Below are 21028 nucleotides of genomic sequence, written 5' to 3'. Positions count from 1 at the left end.
GTATTGAGTAGAGTTCCCTATGCTATACAGTAGGTCCTTATTATCTATTTCATATATAGTAGTGTGTATATGTCAATCCCAACCTTCCCCCTCACCCCAGGAAGGCCTTATGAATCTAAAAAAAAATTCCTCTGGTCCCCCACACCGATTTCCAAGCTTCCTTTTGGCCCCCCTCAGCCTCCAACTCTACACTTAAGATATTCTGAACTTCTTTCGGCTTCCTCCGATAAATGTTTCTCTTGCCCCTGGGACTTCACACAAAGAGTGTTTGCTCTGCCTGAAACTGCCCCCCCGCCAAACACACATCCTTCACCTACTACTCATCTTTCACATTTCAGCTTGAATGTCATTTCCTCAGGGCCAGACATAGCCGTCCCTCTCACATGTGCTCCAGCAACTCTGTCCTTCCTCCATAATAATAAGTTACACTCTGCTGTGATAACTTCATGCCTGCTTCCATCGCTAAACTAGCTCCAAGAGAACACGAACCTCTGTCTTATCCATTGTTGTATCGCCAGAAGTTGCTAGAGTCTTCGACTCAAAGAATGATGAAATACACAGGTGAATGAATGAATAAATAAACAAGCGAGAAGGCCCTCGTTGCAGGATGCGTCGCGGAGGACGCCCACCTGGTATTGCCTAAGCCGAGTTTCGTTAGTGTCAGGACGTGCTTGGAAACACAGCCACATGGCGGCGGCCCTGGGCACGTACAGACCACACGGGGGCGCCCCCGGCTCGTTGTACGTGGATGGCACCTCGCCGGACACAGGTTCGGTTACTAAACGCCAATGGGGGACAGGAGGCGGGCTTCTCCCTCTGACGGACAGTATCGCTCCGCCCAATCTGATTCATCTTTTCCTTGGCCCCGCCCACCCCAGTCCTCAGAGAACGAAGGTGGGCGTGATGGAGCCGCCGCCAACTGAACTCCGGCAGAGTGCTCTCGAGGCCGAACCAGCGCGCCTGGCGGTCTGTGAGTGGGTGGAGGATGGCTAAGGGTGGGGCCTCAGAGATGACAGGCAGGCGGCCGGCCCCACCCCTCTCGCCCAGAGCGGCCGCGCCAGCGCTGGGGACAGCAGAAGTGAGTACGTGAGCGGCGCAGCAAGGACCCAGCTCGGACCCCGGACGGCGCGCGCACCCGGAGTCCCCGATCCGAGTCGGACCCGCAGCAGACCTCTGGATTATTGTGCACACCGAACTACCACCACTTGCGCACTCCCTCCCCGGCCCGCCCCCCCGAGTCCACTGGTTCCGAGCTCTCCAAGCGCCCCGGATCCTCCAGGACCGGTCCGTCCAGATTCCCCTGGGACCGACCTGCCCGCATCCCTCAGCATCGCCCGGCTCAGGGCGCCGCCTCGGTCCCGGAGCCGCCTGCCTGGATTGCACCCTCTCCTTGCCTGGATCTCGTGGGACCACCGTGAGCGAGCCTTCTTCGGAGCCCGCCGAGCGGACCCTCCCGCGGGTGCCCGCAGCCCCGCCGGCGCGGCCCGGCGCGGCTCGGCTCGGCTCCCGGAGCCCGCCCCGGCCATGGCCCGAGCCCGCCCGCCGCCGCCGCCGCCGGGGCTCCTGCCGCTGCTCTCTCCGCTGCTGCTGCTGCCCCTGCTGCTGCCCTCCGGCTGCCGGGCGCTGGAAGGTGAGCGGCGTCGGGGGGTGCGTCCAAGGGTTAAGGTGTCCGGGGTCGCCCGAGCGTGGGCCGGGGAGGGTCTGCGGTGTTGGTCCGATGAGGGCTGGGCGCACTTCAGAGGAAGCTCGGTCACCCGCGCCCTTTCCAGGGTCCGGAGGATGGGGTGGGGAGGACGCTCTCGGCGCCGCCTCGGAGGCTCCAGCTACCTCTGTGGCAGGCAGTCCGCCGGTTGCGAGATCGCGGCAGCTCAACTCGGGAGAGCGTCCCCGAAAGTCATGGCCCGGCCGTGAGCTTCTGAGGGAGTACCCCGCATTCAGGGCAGAGGAGCGGGGCGCCGGGCACCTTCTGGAGGCAAGGAAGTGTGGGCGACCCACCAGGCGAGGCGGGGGCTCTGAGGCTGATGCGGGGCTGTGGAGGGTGGAGGCGAAGCGGGACTCCCCAGGTTGAGGGGCGGCGTTGGTTCGGAACCCCTTGGAGTGATCAGTGAGAGTGTGAGTGCGTGCACCCCGCTTTGTCGGGGAATGGCTGCGGGGATGGAGAGGCGGGGGCCTGTTATTGTTTACGGTTTACGAGCGCCAACTATCCACGAGGTGCTGTGTTCACCGGGCATTACACGCGGCTCTGCGGCACCCCCTCTGCCTTCTAGCAGGACACCCCGTGTGCTGGGGTCTCCACCGAACCCCTGAGGTTCCGGGGCTTGTCCCAGGTAGTGCCGGAGCCGGTGCCTTACGCATTAGCCGGTGGGAAAAGGCCGGGCTCCTCTCGATGGGTTCTGTGAAACCTGCCAAGACTGCTCCAACTTCCAAACGACTGTGGTTGGATGGACAGCCCAAGTGTTTTTGGCCCCGGTGGGAGAGTTCACACACATCCACTTGACACAAGCCTGAGGGGACAGAGGCACTGACACTGGTTAAACAATAGACATACAGACAGATGCAGACACAAACGCACAGTTCCCAAAATTTTTGGAGCCATTAAATGAGGGAAAATAAACCTTCCTTAAGGTGGAGGGAAGGACACCACAGAAATTTGGGGGAAATTGGGATTATAGGCAGTACTTATATTTGGTATCTTTAACAAATCCGGTCACTTTCTTAGTTTGAGAACAAACATATGAATTCCATGCGACTTGGTTTGTTCATATGTTCGTAATCGGTAAACTTGACGGTTGGAAGGAAAAAAGAACAGAGTTCGGAGAGAAAGGCATTCTCTGGTTCTTTCTCATTTTCTCCAGGGGGAAAAACACATTCTTCTGAACGTCTTTTATCTCTGAGCCCATTGGTGCTGACAGACTGATTCACACGGGTGGACGCATGCAAATCCAGACAGACACACCGAGGTCGCGCCCACGCTTGTGCACGCTCTCCCACATGTGTGTGATAGAATCACAGGCGTGAGAAACCGGTGTGGGGCTTTGTTGTTGATTGCCTCAAGGGTGTGAGCCAGGGAGCCTGCCGGAGTTCCCAGGTCTGTGTCTTAGCCCGGGAGAGGCGACACAGGCACACGCACTTACAGGACTGTGTGTGCCAGGCCCCAGAGCCCTTGTTGTGGGGCGTGGTGGGTGCTGATTCGGAGAGTGGAGTGGGGGCGTGGTTTGGGTCAGGTGAGCAAGGGGTACCTGAAAAGGCTCACCCCTTCTTTCCTCCCTCCCTTCTTCCTCTTTCCCTTCCTTTCGTCCTCCTTTTCACCCCTCACAATCTGCTGGTCCCTCTAGACCCCAGCTGGCAGGCCCTAGCTGGGAGCTGGCATCCAGGCCTCCAGGCCCATGACCCAAAGGGCTGACCAGGAGGCAGAGGCCTGATGAGCTGTAGCAGCCCAGGAAAGAGAGGACAGTGGGACCACTGCCCCTACTCTGTCCCCTCCTCCCTCAGGCTGTGAAGTGGGATCTGGGGCTATTCCCTGGCTGGGTGGGTGGTGGCTGGGAGGCCAGGCCAGTGTGGGGTGCCCCTAGGAAGGCAGCAGTGCCTCCCAAGTGTGGCTTTCACGAGTTCCTTCACTTTTGCCATATATGAGAACTTAGGGTCTTCCGCTGGCGTGAGAATGAAAGGAAAAAGAGAGATGACGCCTCAGGGTGCTGACCCCAGCCCAGTGGTCTACCTAACCACACTCCTGCTCTCCCTCACTGTGAGATGGGATAGTAGTTGAACCCATCTCCTAGGGCTGTTATGAAGATTGAATCCTTAATGTGTGTCAAGTGCTTAGCACAGCCATTGTTATTCAAGGATTAACTGTTATTATTATTACCCTAGGGTCTGCTCCTTGGGGAGCGCCAGAAAGTGAAACTGGTGTGTACCCTTGCCCTGCTGGAGGGAGCTTAGAGGACGCAATAATGGGAGGAGGAAAAGTTCGTCTGGGGAGGAAGTTGTCCCCCCACCTCCATCTTTTTCCAGCTTTGGGAGGGAAAGGATGGGATGGGAAGAGAGCTGGGTCAGGAGACAGCTGTCCTTGACTCCTGCCTGTACCCCATCCCTATTCTGGAGCTCCAATGGCGGGATGGGTGGACCTGGGGGTCCTGGGCTGTGGCCAGAGGACAGGGCTGGGTGGGACGCCCAGCACTGAAGCTCTCTTCAGCCCCCCAAGCTTTATGGGTGGAGGATCTCACTCGGTTGCTCCACCCAGCCTTCCCTTTGGTTTTGCCAGGATTTGGTTTGCCCTTGGCCTTAGGGAGCCTTTAGGCTCTTGGCCTCTGAGGTCATTATATTTAGGCCCAGGGTCCTTGAGCTGTGGGTGCTGTCCCTCATGGTCTCATTGATTAGATGCTGTCTAGCACCTGGTTGTTCTTCATCCCTATACACTTGGGGTTCATGAAGATTCTGCATCCAAATATCTCATCAGTTTTCCATGAGGATGGAGCCGGGGTCCTTGCTTATCCTCCTTGGTTGAAGAAACACCTCTCTCCTTGCCCTCTGATTGATTTCCACCTGCACACACACACACACACACACACACACACACACACACACCCGCACCAAACACACACACACACCAAACACACACACAAATTGCCCTCGATTTTACCCTCACTCACAGGGAAACAGGGCCACCTTGTTGCTCACTCTGCTTTCAGGTAATGTCCCCCAGTCCCCCAAGCCAAGACCATTCTCCCCTTCAGGACCATGAACCAGGGAGTGGGGTCCAGTAGGTGAGCGGACCAGGAACAGGGCGTGGGATAGGAAGGATGTCTGGACCATAGGGTCCTTATACCTCAGATGGGGTGAGGAGGTCCCTGCTGGGAAGAGACTCTTTTGAGAAAAAAGAAACAGTTACCAGATGTAAGAGGGGGGACTGGACAGCCTTCTCCCAGGCAAGCCCTGTAGCTGAGCTGCTGCTGTAGTGGAAGCAGGCCCTGGCGGGGGACAGGCAGTGTGTGACCCATCTCTTTCTCAGAGGCAGCAGCAGTGACCACCGAGTAGGTGGCAGCTGAGAGGGGACAGCGGGCTGGGTTTCTGTGGCTTCCTCACTTGTTCGAGTGGCCTCTGGCTCTCCAGCCCCCCCGCCCCGCCCCTGTTTGTCTTCAGCTGGCACCTCAGAGCTGCGACAAGGGACAGCAGTAGGGATTGGGGGGAACCAGTTTGTCCGTCACTGTCTTCCCTTTAACCAGAACTGCTGCCACCGCCGCCGCTGTGGCCTCAGCAGCAGCGAGCTAACCCAAAGCTGCTGTGGGCAAGGCCTCCGCCACCCGCCTTACACTAATTAAACAGCATGAAGAGGCTGAATCACCAGGCCTGCATAGTTTGAAAATTGTAGCCCTGCCTGTTGTGCTGAGTCAAACTGGTTTGTCGGGATTGGGCAGCTGGGAGTGGGGGGAGGGAGACTCGATACATCTGGGCACCTGATGGGATGGGAGAGGCCCCCTGCCCCAAGGGCTGGCCCTGGCACCGGGTCTCCTGTTGCCTCTCCGCCCCCAGACTCCTGGTCAGACCCGCTGTGGCTGGGCTCCCAGGGAAGGGCTCCAAAGCTAGCTGTTCATCCGTCCTTCTGGTTGCTGGCAGGGCCACAACTGGGGTGGGGGCTGTGGGGGGCTGTGGATGAGCACTGAGGCATTTGGGCTCCTGTCCTGTGCTTCTTCCTCCCTTCTCCTCCCTCTCAGGTTTATTTAATTATAAATCTCCGTGATCTGAGGGGAAGAAGGAAAACCAAAATGTGTTCTGTTCTGGGATGCTCCCCTCTCCTCCATCCCAGACTGGAGGCCCTCGGGGCCATGGCAGGGGGAGGGTGGTGGCCCTCCAGGTCCCATGGCAGGGTCTGCCTAAGACCCCTTTCTCCCCGGGCTGACCACCCGGAGTGTGCAGGTTGGTACACGCGTGTACACACACCGACACGCAGGGGAGGAGAAGGATGGGAGAAGATGGGACAGATCCCTTGGATTGGTTGGCTGAGGTAGGGACCCCAGGCGGAAGAAGGGGACCAACTCCGAGGTGACCGGGAGTTTCCTCCCTCTCTTTGCAGCAGGGTTCCAGGGTGTGCCTTCTCGCCCGCACCCTGCCCCTCTGTCCTCCTGCCCCTGCACGCGCTGCTGGCCCAGCCCAGGAGCGTGACCTTTCCCACCACCTCAACGTCCTCGGTCTGGAGTTTGGGCCGGTGGGTTTCTTGCTCCTGTCTCTAGATTTGTTTGATTCTCTGGTCTCACTGGCATGCCTGTTCCCAGGGTGGGGTGCTCTGTGTGACTTGGGGCTTGGGGTCACTGTGGGGTCTGGCAGCTCCATGAAGTTGTGTGTCCCTGGCCCTTCACTAGGGCAGGTGGCAGGCTCCCAGCACCAGGGCGGCCCAGTGAGGCCCTCAGACACAGGCTGGGTGCCCACGATGTTCTCCTCCTGCTGGGCCCCCAACTTATGTGTTGCCCGAAGCTCCTGAGGCTAAATGCCCTCATCGTGCCACCCCCTCCCCAAGGGCTCAGTGCTGGGGATGGTGGCATTGTGCTGGCCGGGAAGTGGCCTGCTGCTTGGGAAAGGGCTGCACCTGGGGAGGCTGCACCCAGCCACACCCAGAATCATCTTCACGCCCCTGCCCCACCCCTAGCCTCGTGACCTGTGACAGCTCCTGCCTGGGTCAGGGCCACAGGAAGCTGGTCTGGGGCTTGTTCCTTCCCTGAGCCTCTGGCCGAGGCTGCCCCAGTACCTTTGCTTTCTCAGCAGACAGTGCCCTCTCCCAACTCTTCCTCCACCCCACTTGAAAACTCACCTCATAGAAAGGTCGTGCTTGTAGCGTGTGTGTGGGTGTGGGTGTGGGTGTGTGTGTGAGATGTGCATGGAGGATGCACCTCAGGCTTTACACAACCTCTAGATATTGATACTTATACTGTGTCTGCATGCTCCTGTGGAATGTTTTGGTGCAAATGGGCATCTGTGCATGTGCAGCTGATGCTAGTTGTGTGTGACTGTGTAAGAGCATGTCACCGTGTCTGTACAGAGAAGCTGGTGTTTGTGTTTGTACTTGACTACACTCAAGACTGTGACTTGTGGTTGGCAATAGTGTACAGTTGGGTGTGTAGGGAGAACGCACTGTTGAATGCACGTGCCCTCACGTATGCATATGTCTCAGGAAATCCGCACATCTGAGGGCTGTGAGAGTGAGTCTTTGCCTAAGGCAAGCCCAGTCTGTGTGTAGGAAAGACTCGTTGTATACGAATGTCTCAGGAAGACTGATCTGCTTGTACCATATGTATCCGTGTGTCCGTCAAAGACAGACTGTAGCTGTGTGTGAAGCCGTGTGTGTGTTTGCGGGTGGCTGTGGCTTTGTGTGTTTTTGTCCACCATACGTGTGACTTGTCGCTGTTTGGCCCCGGTGGCGGGAACGAGCCCAGCCACTGAGAACTGGGTGATGTGTGTGCGTCTGTGTGTGCACAGGCCGGGGCCACACGGCTGCTGCCACGTGGCTGTTCCCCGCGGCCCTGTGAAACCTGAAAGGGGTGCTGCTTTCCTTCTGAGCATTGAAGCCCCAGTCCCAGAACATCCCAGAAAGGCCTGGCGGCCACTTCCCTGCTTGCTTCGTGGGTTGGTGGGGCTGTATCGGGGAGCAGCCACTTGGTGGGACAGAGGAGGGTGCGGGTGCAGTTGGCAGCTGGGGAGTGTGGAGATGGCTCCCTCATTCCTCTTTTGTCCTTGTCCCCTGTACCTGTATCCTTTACCCCCGCGTGTGTACCTACACCCACACCCACACATGCCACACACATAGAAAAGGTGGGCTCTGTTGGGCTGGGTCTCTCCCCGCCCCACCCCCAGACAGATGGATACTGGGGACCACCCCCCATGTTCTTCCTGAGGCTGGGACCCAGGCACCTCAGGGTCTCCCTCTTGCTGAAGCGAGCAGGCCCCTTCCCTCCCCCAGAGAGCAAGCCCCCTCCCCACCAGGGTGACCGAGCCCTTCCTCAGGCACACATGACTCGAAATCTAAGTCCTCTCCTCATTAATGGGAAAAATGTGCCGAGATTGAGCGATGGCCAAGGCTGAGCGATGGCCGAGGGCCGATCCCCGCCCCCTCCCTCTCTCGCTCCCCAGAAATTAAGCAGAAACGAAGATCCTACCCCACCAAACCCCCCCCGCCCCCTCCCCCCACTCCTCTCCGAGCCGGCGCAGGGCTTGTTTTAAACTGCGGAGGAATCTGGCTGGAGGGGGGAGGGGCTGAATATTTGGGTTTAAACAGTTCCAGATGGGTTTGGCACTGGCTGAGCAGAAGGAAGTGAGGGAGATGGAGGAGGGAGGCAGCGCGAGGGAGCGGTGGGAGCCCTGGCCTGCTCGGCGGCGGGCGGCGGGCGGCGGGCGGCGGGCAGACAAGCAGGCGGACTGGCTGGGGGGAGGGGGTGCGCTTGGCTCCACGGCTCCCAGGGACAGCGGTACTCCGGGCCGCTGGCTAGCGAAGAGGCTACTTGGCAGCCTCCCTCTCTGTCTCTGTGTCTGTCTCCTGGGGCCTCCTTGTCTCTCCATCTCGCTGTCTTTTGTAGTCCACCGCCGGCCATCCCGGCTGTCTGGTCCTAGCCAGCCGGCTCAGCACATCCCTCCAGTTCAGTGCCGCCCACCATCCGCCTGCTCCGCCCGCCTGTCTCCCTCCTTGCCTGTTTCTGGGGCCCCTGCTTCTGCCCATCCCGTCTTCCCTCCCGTACCCCTCTACCCCCCTGCTAAATGTCTGTGTCTGTCTGTCTGCCAGAGGGGCCTGTCAGGCCACCGACGATGAAGCTGGGATAGCGCATCCTGCAGCCGGGCCCTCCAGGGACCAGCTGCTGCTGCAGGAAGACGAGGGAGCCTCACTCCCCAAAGTGAATGGCTGCTGCTCGCTGCTCCCTTTGCCTCACATGAGGGCCTGGGGCCACAGCTGCCTCATCCACCATCCTAGGCTCAGACCCAGACTGCAGGAAACTGGCGAAGGCCGAAAGCCTGGAGCCTGTGGGGTTTGGGCCTTTCCCTTCCTGGATACCTCCAGCCTGCCCCATTGCTGACGTGGAGGCCTTCAGAAGTTCTGGGGCGGCCCTGCCCCATTCCAGGTTGGAGTTGAGGGGAGAACTGCTGGCTGTCTTCCAGGCTGTGGGAAAGGACCTGGGGCCTCTTCTCTGCTCCTAGGTCTAATGTTGGGGTCACACTGTCAGAGAGGAGAGTTTTCAAGCCAGAACCCAGGATCCAGGTTCCTAGGGGAGCAAGTTTAAGTCAGAAACATTGATAGGCGCCTCCTGTGGCCGAGCAAAAGGAAACAGATAAAAACATCGGAAGTCAGAAGAGGATCGGTGCTATGACAAAGCACCTGGCCCTGGATGCATAGAGGAAGGCGTCCAACCCTGACCTGGTGGTTCAGGGAAGGCTTCCTGGAGGAGATGACATCTTGGCTGGGACTTAGAGTATACACAGGAGCTTTCCAGGTTTTCTCTGTTCCTCCTTTACAGAGGGGCATATTGCAGTCAGAGTGCCCTGGTTAAGGGGTTAGTTGTGGAATCAGATAGACCTGAATTTGAGTCACCTTGCAACTTTTCACCTCAGGTCCTAACAGTTTTACCTTACGCCCTATATGTCCTGTATCTGGGCATCAGTTTCCTCATCTGTAAAAGAGGTACGCCAACAGTACTTTTATCCAAGGATTGCAGGAAGAACTGAACTAGCTCTAGAGGAACTAGTCTGGGCCTTGGTGGCCCTCACCCCGTCCTCAAAGAGCTTTCCTGTCCTGTCCTCCAGAGATGGTCTGTGGGAGGCTGGGTGAGAGTGGGCTCTGGCCTGTGACTGCTCTTCCCTTCCCCTGGGCGTGTGTGTGGAGCTGGGCCTTTGTGCTGGGAGTGGAGTCAGGGGAGGCCTGAGCAACAGGGTCTGAAGCACACGGCCCTTTGTTCCAGGATAAAGGCCCTGCCAGCCCCTTTGTGTGGAGATTAGCAGAGCCTGTAGGTGTGTGAACTGGCCCTGGCTTCTGCCTCATTAACCCAGACCTGGGGTCAGCAGCTGACACTCACTCCCAGCTGGCCGGACAAGACATCTTTGGGGCTATGACATCTCTGGGGGTGGCTGCCGGGTCTCCTCTGGGCCAGGGGAGCTGAGGGTTTGGGGAACTTGGGGATGGGGTGGGAGTACCTGGTGGGAATCAATGTCTGGCGTCCTGGCCTTTCCTGGGCAACCTCCTCTTTCTCTTCATCCTAAACTTGGCCCCTGACCTTTTTTCTCCTTTTGCTCCCCCAGAGACCCTCATGGATACAAAATGGGTGACGTCTGAGTTGGCATGGACATCTCATCCAGAAAGTGGGGTAAGACTTCCCCACCATTTCTCCTGAGTGTTGGTTGCCAATTAACCCCTGCAGCAGGGCTCAAGAAGGGCTGCCTCTGCCCACTGCTTGTCAGTTCCCCCTCTTGAGGCATCCCCGTCCTCTTCATCTGTCACCTTCCTCCTTTGCCTGATGGTCCATTTCTGTGAGTGTTTTCATGTCTGACTCTTCAGCCTGCTTCTGTCCCCCCTCCCCCATACACACCACCTTTGGCTCATTCTCCCTCTGCCCACCCCCCAGCCTGTCTTCAGCCTATTTCCATCCGTCTCCTGCCTGACATCCCTTTGCATGTCTGTCCTGACCATCTCCCTCCTTCCTGGGTGCTTGGGAACAAGGGAACCTTGGTTCCAGATCTCTGACTTGCTGTGTGACCTTGAGCAAGACAGTTTGCCTTTCTGGGCCTCCATTTCTTGACTGTTACATTCCTGTAGTCCTGACGTCTCCAAAGTGTTCTAATTAGCCTCCCTAGATGTCCTTCACAACTACACTAAGTTCTGGAACACTGGATTTGGGTGATATTATAGGCCCTTAGTCACCAGACCTGACTCTGTGACCTTGGGCAAGTCCCTGCCTTTGTGAGTCTTGACTTCCTCTCCTCTGGAGTGGGGACAACAGATGTATTGGATAGGCCAAGAAGTTTGTTTGGGTTTTTCCGTGAGATGTTACGGAAAAAGCTGAACGAACTTTCTTGCCAACCCAATGAAGGTTAAATGTGATGCTAATAGTGATAACCAAAGTTTACTGAATGCTTGCTCTGTCTGTATCAGGCATTGGTGCAAGCCCATTACATATATTAAACTGATTTAATTCCTCACAGCCTCATTTACTTGCAATCAGTCCCACTTTATAGACAATGAAATTGAGGCATAAAGATAATAAACATTATAGCTAATTCTCACATAGTACTTACCAAGTGCCCCATTCTAAGTGCTGTAGTCATTTAAAGTCATTTATTCCTTATACATCTTCTTCTTACCATGTTACAGATGGGGAAGTGGGGGCACAGGGAGGTTAAGTGACTTACCTGTAGTCACACCACAAGCAGAGAACTGGGATTTGAACCCACGTAGTCTGTGTGCTCAACCGCTACACCATGGAAGCATCTCTGTGAAGCAAATATAGCAGATCTGGGCATGTGATAAGCACCCGGCAAATGCCGGTGCTTACTCTCTGTCTTTTTCACTTGCACAGTGGGAAGAGGTGAGCGGCTATGACGAGGCCATGAACCCCATCCGCACGTACCAGGTGTGTAACGTGCGCGAGTCAAGCCAGAACAACTGGCTTCGCACAGGGTTCATCTGGCGGCAGGACGTGCAGCGGGTCTACGTGGAGCTCAAGTTCACTGTGCGTGACTGCAACAGCATCCCCAACATCCCTGGCTCCTGCAAGGAGACCTTCAACCTCTTCTACTATGAGGCTGACAGCGACGTGGCCTCGGCCTCCTCCCCCTTCTGGATGGAGAACCCCTACGTGAAGGTGGACACCATCGCGCCCGATGAGAGCTTCTCGCGGCTCGATGCCGGCCGCGTCAACACCAAGGTGCGCAGCTTCGGGCCGCTCTCCAAGGCCGGCTTCTACTTGGCCTTCCAGGACCAGGGCGCCTGCATGTCGCTCATCTCTGTGCGTGCCTTCTACAAGAAGTGCGCATCCACCACCGCAGGCTTCGCGCTCTTCCCCGAGACCCTCACCGGGGCTGAGCCCACCTCACTGGTCATTGCCCCTGGCACCTGCATCGCCAACGCCGTGGAGGTGTCGGTACCCCTCAAGCTCTACTGCAACGGTGACGGGGAGTGGATGGTGCCTGTGGGTGCCTGCACCTGTGCCACCGGCCACGAGCCAGCCGCCAAGGAGTCCCAGTGCCGCCGTGAGTGGGGACTGGCCTGGGGAGGGTCTGGGCCACAGCCGCCCGCTGCCCCCTACCCACCGCTTCCTACCTGCCAGACGGGGGTCTGGCCTTAGGTCTGGGGCAGAGGGAGGAAAGGGAGGAGGGGTATCAGGTGCAGAAAACATGGTGCAAGGAGGGAGATGAGAGAAAATGAGGAGAGACACCAGAATACCAGGAGAAAAAAATGAAACTAAAGAGAGAGGAAGGAAGACATGGAGAATCCTTGACAAGGAGGCAGCTGAAGAACGTGCTCAGAGTCTCGGGAGGCCAGCAGAGACGCCCGTTTGTCCAGTGCCACGTTTACGTTTCGCCCTGCAAGTATTAGGTGGGACCCAGAGCTGCAGGCACCTCGTGATTGGCCGATTAACCTGAGGGGTCTCATCTGCATCTTGAGAAGCAGTATTTATAGCACAGAGGTTAGGGGCCCAGTCTCTGAAGTCCTGAGTCCTGACTCTGCCACTTACCATCTGTGAGACCTTGGGCAAGTTATTTAACTCTTTGAACCCCGGTTTCCTCATGTGCAAAATGGGGACATTAATGGTGATTCCTTCGTGGAGTTGTAGTGGGGCTTAACTGAATCAGTGCATGGCAGCCCTTGGAACAGTGCCTGGGACGTGGGGAAGCACAGCACCGTGTAAGTGTTAGCTGTGACTCTCGGGAGCCCTGGGATGCACGGGGGCAAGGGTTGTTTGGTCCTGGTTTCATATACGAGGAGGTTAGGAGGCCTGTCTTGGGTGGCTTGCCGAGACTCATAAGACCTCCCAGCGTGCTAGATTTTCCAGCTATAACACCCGTTCAGGAGAGGTTCTCTCATCTGAGGCTTACCACAACTTTGTAAGGTAGATTCCAGCTACGTCTCCTGTGGAGCCAATAAGAAGGCCCAGAGAGGCTCTGCACTATAGGCCTCATAGCTGGGAATGTGGGAGCTGGGACTGCAGCCTCATCCAGTGCTGTACCATGCAGGCCAGGGTGCTGAGGGCCTTGTCTTCTGTCCCCCCTGCCCTGTTCTCCCACCTGGCACTTGCAACCTGAAGCTACTAGGGGTGGGAGCTGGCTGTTAGCACAACCCTCTGTGTAAGGGGGCTGGAGGCCCAACCTGGCTGTGAGGCCCAGTGTCGGGTGCTGTTGTGGGAAGGTGAACAGTGCCTTGCCCTGCCCCTCTCCACTTCTCTATGGGAACCTGCCCCCAGACTTCCTCCTCCTAAGTGGAGAAAGGGGTGGGGGTGATGAGCCTGACAACCTGAAGAGCGGCTAACACTTTGCAGGTCCCTAGCAGGAAATGCACTATGGTTCCCATAGCAACCAGGCTGGCCTGGCCCCTGCCCCCTCTCCCACTGGCTCAAAAGAGCTGGGATGGAATATCACCTTAGTCGAGGGAGATTAAACCCCAGAGAAGGGCACAGACCCAACACCCCGGACGACCTCCCCAAAGCAGTTGTATATGGGCAGGATGACCATATGCTTTAGTGTGTCCAGGGCAGTCCTGGTTTATGCCTGTCATGCTAACGTGATTATTACTGGTGCCTGCTTTCACTCTCAAAATAGTGCAGTTTGAATAATAAATTATATGGCCATCGTAGCTATGGGGACTCTCCAGAGCCAGGCCCAAAGAGAGGCTCTGAAGGGGTGTTCAGGCCCCGAGCTCTGGGCTCCCTTTGGGGATTGGGGTTCCCCTCGTGGATGCTTTGAGGCCTCTGAACTCCAGGTGACCCCAGCCTTCCTGCCTGCTTTCCTTCTCTCCTTTTCTCACCCCTCCTCAGCACCCACCCCTGCCCCAGGGCAGAAAGGAGCTGCTGCCCTGCTCCTGGTTGGGTGGGGAGAGAGGCTGGCTGTGAAACTCAGAGGCCCCACCTCCTGGCTCTTCTGGGGCGTTCTTCAGGATCTTCAGGAATAATTATCCTCGAGCTTCAGGGAAGGGTGGGGGCGCCCCAGCAGAGTAGAGGCTGCTGCCAGCCCACTAATGGTCTCTTCCCGTCCCCCTCCCTCCTCTTCCTCCTCCCTCTCATCCCTGCCTCGACAAGTCCAGGCTGTCCGGGTGATGGAGCTGACGCCTTCGTCCGTGAGGCCCCAGAGTTGGGGGTCGGGGTCGGGGCAGGGGCGGGGAGGAGTCCGCTGACGTGGGGTTTCCACGGGGCAGAAGGGCCTTTTGTAGCTGCAGCTGGACTTAGGCAGTACCAGCACGGCCCCCGCAGTCTGGGAGGTGGGGGACCGAGACCTGTGCTTGGGAAGGGCCAGATTCCCACAGAGGTGTGGCGGGTTAGTGTCTGCAGGGATAGAGGTGAGACGTCCATCCTCTTCTCCCCGCCAGCCTGTCCCCCTGGGAGCTACAAGGCAAAGCAGGGAGAGGGGCCCTGCCTGCCCTGCCCGCCCAACAGCCGCACCACCTCGCCAGCCTCCAGCATCTGCACCTGCCACAGTAACTTCTACCGTGCAGACTCCGACTCTGCAGACAGTGCCTGTACCAGTGAGTGAACGCGCATCCTCATACTCTCCCACTCCAGGCCTTCCCTCTGCGGGCCAGCCCGGGGGTGCCTAAACAGTCTCTATGAATAGCTCCACTTTCCAGATAGGATAACTGAGGCTCAGGGGGGTTAGATGTTGTGTTCAACATGGCACAGGTAGGAAGTGACCGGCCCTGAGCCAGAATCCAGGTGAGCTGAAAGGCTTAGCCCTTGCACCAACATTTAATAAGCATTTGTTAGCTCCTCGTTGGGTATCAAAAACTGGCTAGGACCCTCTAGTCCATTACTCCTTCCTCTGTCTAGAACTGCTATTCTTTTGGCCCAACTCTAATCAGAGAGGGGACCTCACAACCCTGGGGCAGCCTGGTGTCCTGCATTTTCCCTGCTTCAGCCTTTAGTGCCAGGAATTGCCAGGCGCCAGGGATGTGGAGGAAAAGATACAGTCACTGTTCTAGGAGCTTGCAACCTGGTGGGAGAAACAGATGTGGAAACAGATAATGACCATATAATGTGCTAAGTGCTGGGCTGGAGGGATGCCCAGGAATTGTTACAGGAATGCAGAGGACGGGAAGAGAATGAATCAAGGAAGGTTTCCAAGAGGAGGTGACCTCTCCAGTTGAGCCTTAAAGGCCAAATAAATAGGAGTGTGCCCAGCGAAGAAGCGTAGGCAAGGTATTCCGCTTATTAAAGCAGAGGCACAGGCAAGGAGGTGGGAAGCAGCTTGGAGTGTGCAGGAACTCTGGACAGACGGTGGTCCTAGGGCCCTAGCTCACTGTCCTCTCCTTCCACCTTTCCCACAGCGGTGCCGTCTCCGCCCCGGGGTGTGATCTCCAATGTGAATGAGACCTCGCTGACCCTCGAGTGGAGTGAGCCCCGGGACCTGGGTGGCCGGGACGACCTCCTGTACAACGTCATCTGCAAGAAGTGCCGTGGGGGCCTTGGGGCCGGGGGCGCCGCGACCTGCTCACGCTGCGATGACAACGTGGACTTTGTGCCTCGGCAGCTGGGCCTCACAGAACGCCGGGTCCACATCAGCCGTCTGTTGGCCCACACGCGCTACACCTTTGAGGTGCAGGCCGTCAACGGTGTCTCGGGCAAGAGCCCTTTGCCCCCCCGCTACGCGGCTGTGAATATCACCACCAACCAGGCTGGTGAGAAGGGCGCACAGGAGGGTAGGGCCTGGGTCATCTTCCCCCACATAGAGCTGAGGTTGCCTGGGGCACAGACCATCGGGGGTCCCGTGGGAACTGGGTCCTTGGGAAGGGTGCCAGGGCCCGTGATGAGCCCCCCCGCTCTTCCCCTAGCCCCGTCTGAAGTGCCAACACTACACCTGCACAGCAGCTCCGGAAGCAGCCTGACCTTGTCCTGGGCGCCCCCAGAGCGGCCCAACGGAGTCATCCTGGACTACGAGATGAAGTACTTTGAGAAGGTCAGAGCCTCCAGGGGCAGGAGGAAGCCTTGGGACAAGAAGATTACCCCAGAGAGTGTCAGGGGCCCTTGAGAGCAAAGCCTTGGGTACTGAGTGGGGGGTGGGCAGGGGCCGATGGGCGTCAGGGCCCACTGAGACACAGCCTTTCTCCTGGTATTGCAGAGTGAGGGCATCGCCTCCACAGTGACCAGCCAGAAGAACTCCGTGCAGCTGGACGGGCTGCGGCCTGACGCCCGCTACGTGGTCCAGGTCCGCGCCCGCACCGTAGCTGGCTATGGGCAGTACAGCCACCCGGCTGAGTTTGAGACCACAAGTGAGAGAGGTACACACCCCCCACACACCTGTCCCTGCCCCTGTCCACACTTTCCACCCCACCACTCACCTGTCCCTCCCCGTCTCTAGGCTCTGGTGCCCAGCAGCTCCAGGAGCAGCTCCCCCTCATCGTGGGCTCTGCCACAGCTGGGCTTGTCTTCGTGGTAGCTGTTGTGGTCATTGCTGTCGTCTGCCTCAGGTACTCCCAGACCCAGGGGCTGACTAGAGCTTCCCTTTAGTGCCCTAGAGCCCTCTCGCCACATAGGTGAACCATCACCCACGTCAGACCTAGAACCACAGCCTTCCCAGGCCCAGGCTATCCTTGTCGGAAAGGCTCTCTCCAGTCCATGCCTATGTCCTCGTCCTGTCCCCTCCCTGTCCCCTGAATCTACTGGCAGATTCCCTCAGGGACCAAGTCCACTGAGCCTCTTGCCCGGAGACCCAGTGGCAGCTGTAGCCACTGACCATAGCACCGGGCACTGGGTGGTCCCCTATGCTCTCTGCCCCTCCTGTGAGCCCAAGGGTCCCCTGAAGGGAAGGAGCTGCGGACTTGTCTCATGCCTACCCTCCACCCCGCCCCTCCAGGAAGCAGCGGCACAGCTCTGATTCAGAGTACACGGAGAAGCTGCAGCAATACAGTGAGTTTGCTTCCTCATCCCAACCTCCCAAAGCTCCCTTCGTCCCTGCAGGGCTTGGAGACACCCCTTTCCCTGTCTGGGACTTTATTCCTTTAACTCCTACCCTGGCTGCCCCCTCCTGCTTCCAATTAAGTGCCACTTCCTGAGCCCCTACCTCATGCCCGCTAGCCCCAGAGATGAGTGAGATGTGACCCCTGTCCTCAGGGGTAGTCAGTCTTGTAAGAAAGGCGACATAGGTATACACAGGAAACAATGAGAGAACAATTAAGTGTTAAACCGGGTGTTCCTGGGACAGAGGGCAGTGAGAGTTCAGAAAAGAGGAAGGCTTCCTGGAGGACGTAGCCTTGGGCTGAGCTGAGCCAGGTGGGATAAGCAGGGTTTAGAGAGGTGGGGGAGAGCATTCCTGGCTAGAGGAGCCTCTGGAAGGTAGCGGGTGGGGTGGGGAGAGTGTCCGACAGGGGGGCCAGTGAGAAGGCTGGTTTGACAGCTGCTGGGAAGCCAGGCTGGGTAGTTGCGGCCAGTCCTTGGAGGGTCCTGAAAGGCAGGCAGAGGAGTTTGGACTTGACTGCACCACCGGTGATCTGAAAGGCTCTCAAGCTGGGGAGCAATACAATGAAAGTATTGTTGTAGGAAGACAGGTGTGTGGGCTGGATTGGTGAGCAAAGTCTAGAGGCAGAGAGCCCAGCTGGGAGGCTATTGCAGTAGTCTGAGTGTTGATGGCCTAGACAAGGTCGGGGGCAGTGGGAATGAGGAGAGGGACGGATCTGAAATAGGTTTTGACACGATGAGAGATGAGAGAGAAAGAAGAAGAATCCTAGGTGTCTAGCCGTCATGGTTACTAGTTCTCACCAAGAGGACAGTGGCGGGGTGGGGAGGGGCAAGTTCTGGCTTCAACAGAGGAATACGGAGCAGGTTTAGCAGAGAGGCTGGGAATGTGTTCCTGTCTGGGGGAAGAGCCTGGGGCAGTATCCCAGGTCGCAGAGTTCCCTCACTGTCCCCAGCTCAAGGATCTCACCCCCTCTCACACCCACCTTTTCTTCCTTAGTTGCTCCTGGAATGAAGGTTTATATCGACCCTTTTACCTACGAAGACCCTAATGAGGCTGTGCGGGAGTTTGCCAAGGAGATCGATGTGTCCTGTGTCAAGATCGAGGAGGTGATTGGAGCTGGTGAGTCCCCTGGGGCACGGTGGGGAGGAGAGGCTGGTGGTGACCCCGAGGGAGGGTAGAGGTGGTTGGGTACAGAAATAGCTTACTATCTGTGCCCTGTGCCCTGCAGGGGAGTTCGGGGAAGTGTGCCGGGGTCGGCTAAAACAGCCTGGCCGCCGGGAAGTGTTTGTGGCCATCAAGACACTCAAGGTGGGCTACACAGAGAGGCAGCGGCGGGACTTCCTCAGCGAGGCCTCCATCATGGGTCAGTTTGACCATCCCAACATAATCCGGTTGGAGGGCGTGGTCACCAAAAGTCGGCCAGTCATGATCCTTACTGAGTTCATGGAGAACTGTGCCCTGGACTCCTTCCTCCGGGTAAGAGCCAGCCCCTGGCCCCTCCCCCTCTTCCTCCCCCCACCCCCCAGAGAGCTAGGTTGGGCAAACCACCCCCTCCCACAAGTCAGGCAGACCCTATTCAAGTCCAAATATTTACCGAGGTGGCATGGTACAGGGAAAGAGCTGGGCCTTCAGAGCCAGGAAGACCAGAGTTCTCATCCGGACTCTGTCCGCCCCCTACTGCCTGTGTGACCTCAGGCTTTACTTAACCTCTCTGAGTCTCAGCTGCCTTGGTTGTAAAATGAGAATGGTAAGTTATTTGGGTCCTCACAGGGGTTAATTGGGTTGATATATACAGATGCCGGCCACATAGGAGGGCAGCTTCCTTACTCTCAGTGCAGGAGGGACATGGTCAGAGGGGTAGATGAGGCATGGTCTTGGAGGACTTGGAGAGGGTGAGCAGGCGGGCAGGCAGGAGGGTCTTGGGTGGGCCTGGGGCCAGGCAGGAGGCAATGGGCACCCCCTTGAGCCTGCTCGTTGCCTCCAGCTCAACGACGGACAGTTCACGGTCATCCAGCTGGTGGGCATGTTGCGGGGCATTGCTGCCGGCATGAAGTACCTGTCTGAGATGAACTACGTGCACCGAGACCTGGCTGCCCGCAACATCCTTGTCAACAGCAACCTGGTCTGCAAAGTCTCAGACTTTGGCCTCTCCCGCTTCCTGGAGGATGACCCCTCTGATCCTACCTACACCAGCTCCCTGGTACAGGAAGCCGCCGGGAGGGAGACTGGGGGCGGGGCCAACCAGGCAGGGGCTCGGGGCTGGGGATCAGCCCGGAGACATAGGGTGAAGGGCGTGTGCCCCCCCCACCAGGGCGGGAAGATCCCCATTCGCTGGACCGCCCCAGAGGCCATAGCCTATCGGAAGTTCACCTCTGCTAGTGACGTCTGGAGCTATGGAATCGTCATGTGGGAGGTCATGAGCTATGGCGAGCGACCCTACTGGGACATGAGCAACCAGGATGTGAGTGGGGCTAGCCAGAGCGCTCGGGTGGGTGGGAACTGGCTGGGGAGCAGAGTGGTGGCTTACTCCAGGGCTCCCTGCTCTTGGCTCAGGTCATCAATGCCGTGGAGCAGGATTACCGGCTGCCCCCACCCATGGACTGCCCCACAGCACTGCACCAGCTCATGCTGGACTGCTGGGTGCGGGACCGGAACCTCAGGCCGAAATTCTCCCAGATCGTTAACACCCTGGACAAGCTCATCCGCAACGCCGCCAGCCTTAAGGTCATCGCCAGTGCCCAGTCTGGGTCAGTTCCTCCGCCTCTGCCCCTGCCCTGCTCCCGAGCCAGCAGCACTACCCCTGCTTCCCCTGACATCAGGACTCATCAAGTCCCTCTCTTCTCCCCACAGCATGTCACAGCCCCTCCTGGACCGCACGGTCCCAGACTACACGACCTTCACGACAGTTGGTGACTGGCTAGATGCCATCAAGATGGGGCGGTACAAGGAGAGCTTTGTCAGTGCGGGGTTTGCGTCCTTTGACCTGGTGGCCCAGATGACCGCAGAGTGAGTGTGCCTCCCATTTGGAGGGGCAGGGCTGGGGGCCCTGAGCTGGGCCCGGAGTGGTGGGCAGTCGGGGAGGGACTGACTGTGCCCTTGGCCCGTCTGCAGAGACCTGCTCCGGATCGGGGTCACCTTGGCGGGCCACCAGAAGAAGATTCTCAGCAGTATCCAGGACATGCGGCTGCAGATGAACCAGACGCTGCCTGTGCAGGTCTGACACCCAGCTCCCACTGGACGGGTGCCCTCCAGGGACTGTGCAGGACTCTGACCAGCTGGCTGGACTTCGGGACTTCGGGATGTCTGGCCTTCGGCTGTGGCCCAGAAGATGGAAGTCTGGGGAAGGCCCAAGCTAGGACTTCTCCTCCAGGCCTGTGTTCCCTCCCCAGGAAGTTTGCCCCAAACCTCTTCATATTGAAGATGGATTAGGAGAGGGGGTGACGACCCCTCCCAAGCCCCTCGGGGCCCCGGCCTTCCTGTTCTCCAGTGGGGGATCCCCACCACCTCAGACTTGGCTGTTCTTCAGTGCTGGAGGTCCTGGCGCGGTCAGGTGGGGAATACACCTGGGTTCCATAGGGCCCAGCCCTGGCAGGGGTCTGGACCCCCAGGTAGGCAGAGAGCAGTCCCTCCCTCAGGAACTGGAGGAGGGAACTCCGGGAATGGGGAAATGTGACACCCCCATCCCGAAGCCAGCTGGCCCCTCCAGTTTGCACAGGGACTTGTTCTGGGGGCTGAGGGCCCTGCCCCACCCCCGCCCTTGGTGCTGTCATAAAAGGGCAGGCAGGGGCAGGCTGAGGAGCAACCCCTTGCCCCCCAGAGACTGACTCTCAGAGCCAGAGGTCGGATGTGAGTGAGTGAGTGAGTGTGTGTGTGTGTGTGTGTGTGTGCGTGTGTACGCACT

The 21028-nt window shown here is 58.2% G+C and overlaps 1 protein-coding gene across 1 annotated transcript; it reads left to right on the top strand.

Annotated features, from left to right (window-relative positions):
* The first annotated feature begins 1378 nt into the window (after nucleotides 1–1378).
* EPHB3 (EPH receptor B3) lies at nucleotides 1379–20788 on the top strand. The gene is made up of 16 exons (XM_060010998.1): nucleotides 1379–1630; nucleotides 10270–10334; nucleotides 11544–12216; nucleotides 14546–14701; nucleotides 15500–15850; nucleotides 16004–16128; nucleotides 16291–16450; nucleotides 16531–16639; nucleotides 17026–17078; nucleotides 18124–18246; nucleotides 18356–18603; nucleotides 19112–19327; nucleotides 19439–19588; nucleotides 19681–19874; nucleotides 19978–20133; nucleotides 20239–20788. Exons 1-16 carry the CDS (start codon nucleotides 1525–1527, stop codon nucleotides 20345–20347), a joined length of 2994 nt encoding a protein of 997 aa, XP_059866981.1. The 5' UTR covers nucleotides 1379–1524; the 3' UTR covers nucleotides 20348–20788.
* Nucleotides 20789–21028: the final 240 nt, after the last annotated feature.

The sequence above is a fragment of the Delphinus delphis genome, chromosome 4, assembly GCF_949987515.2.
Source record: "Delphinus delphis chromosome 4, mDelDel1.2, whole genome shotgun sequence".
In the NCBI taxonomy this organism is placed as follows: Eukaryota; Metazoa; Chordata; class Mammalia; order Artiodactyla; family Delphinidae; genus Delphinus; species Delphinus delphis.
The sequence above is the reverse complement of the archived record's forward strand: the minus strand, read 5'-3'. Positions and strand labels throughout refer to the sequence as shown.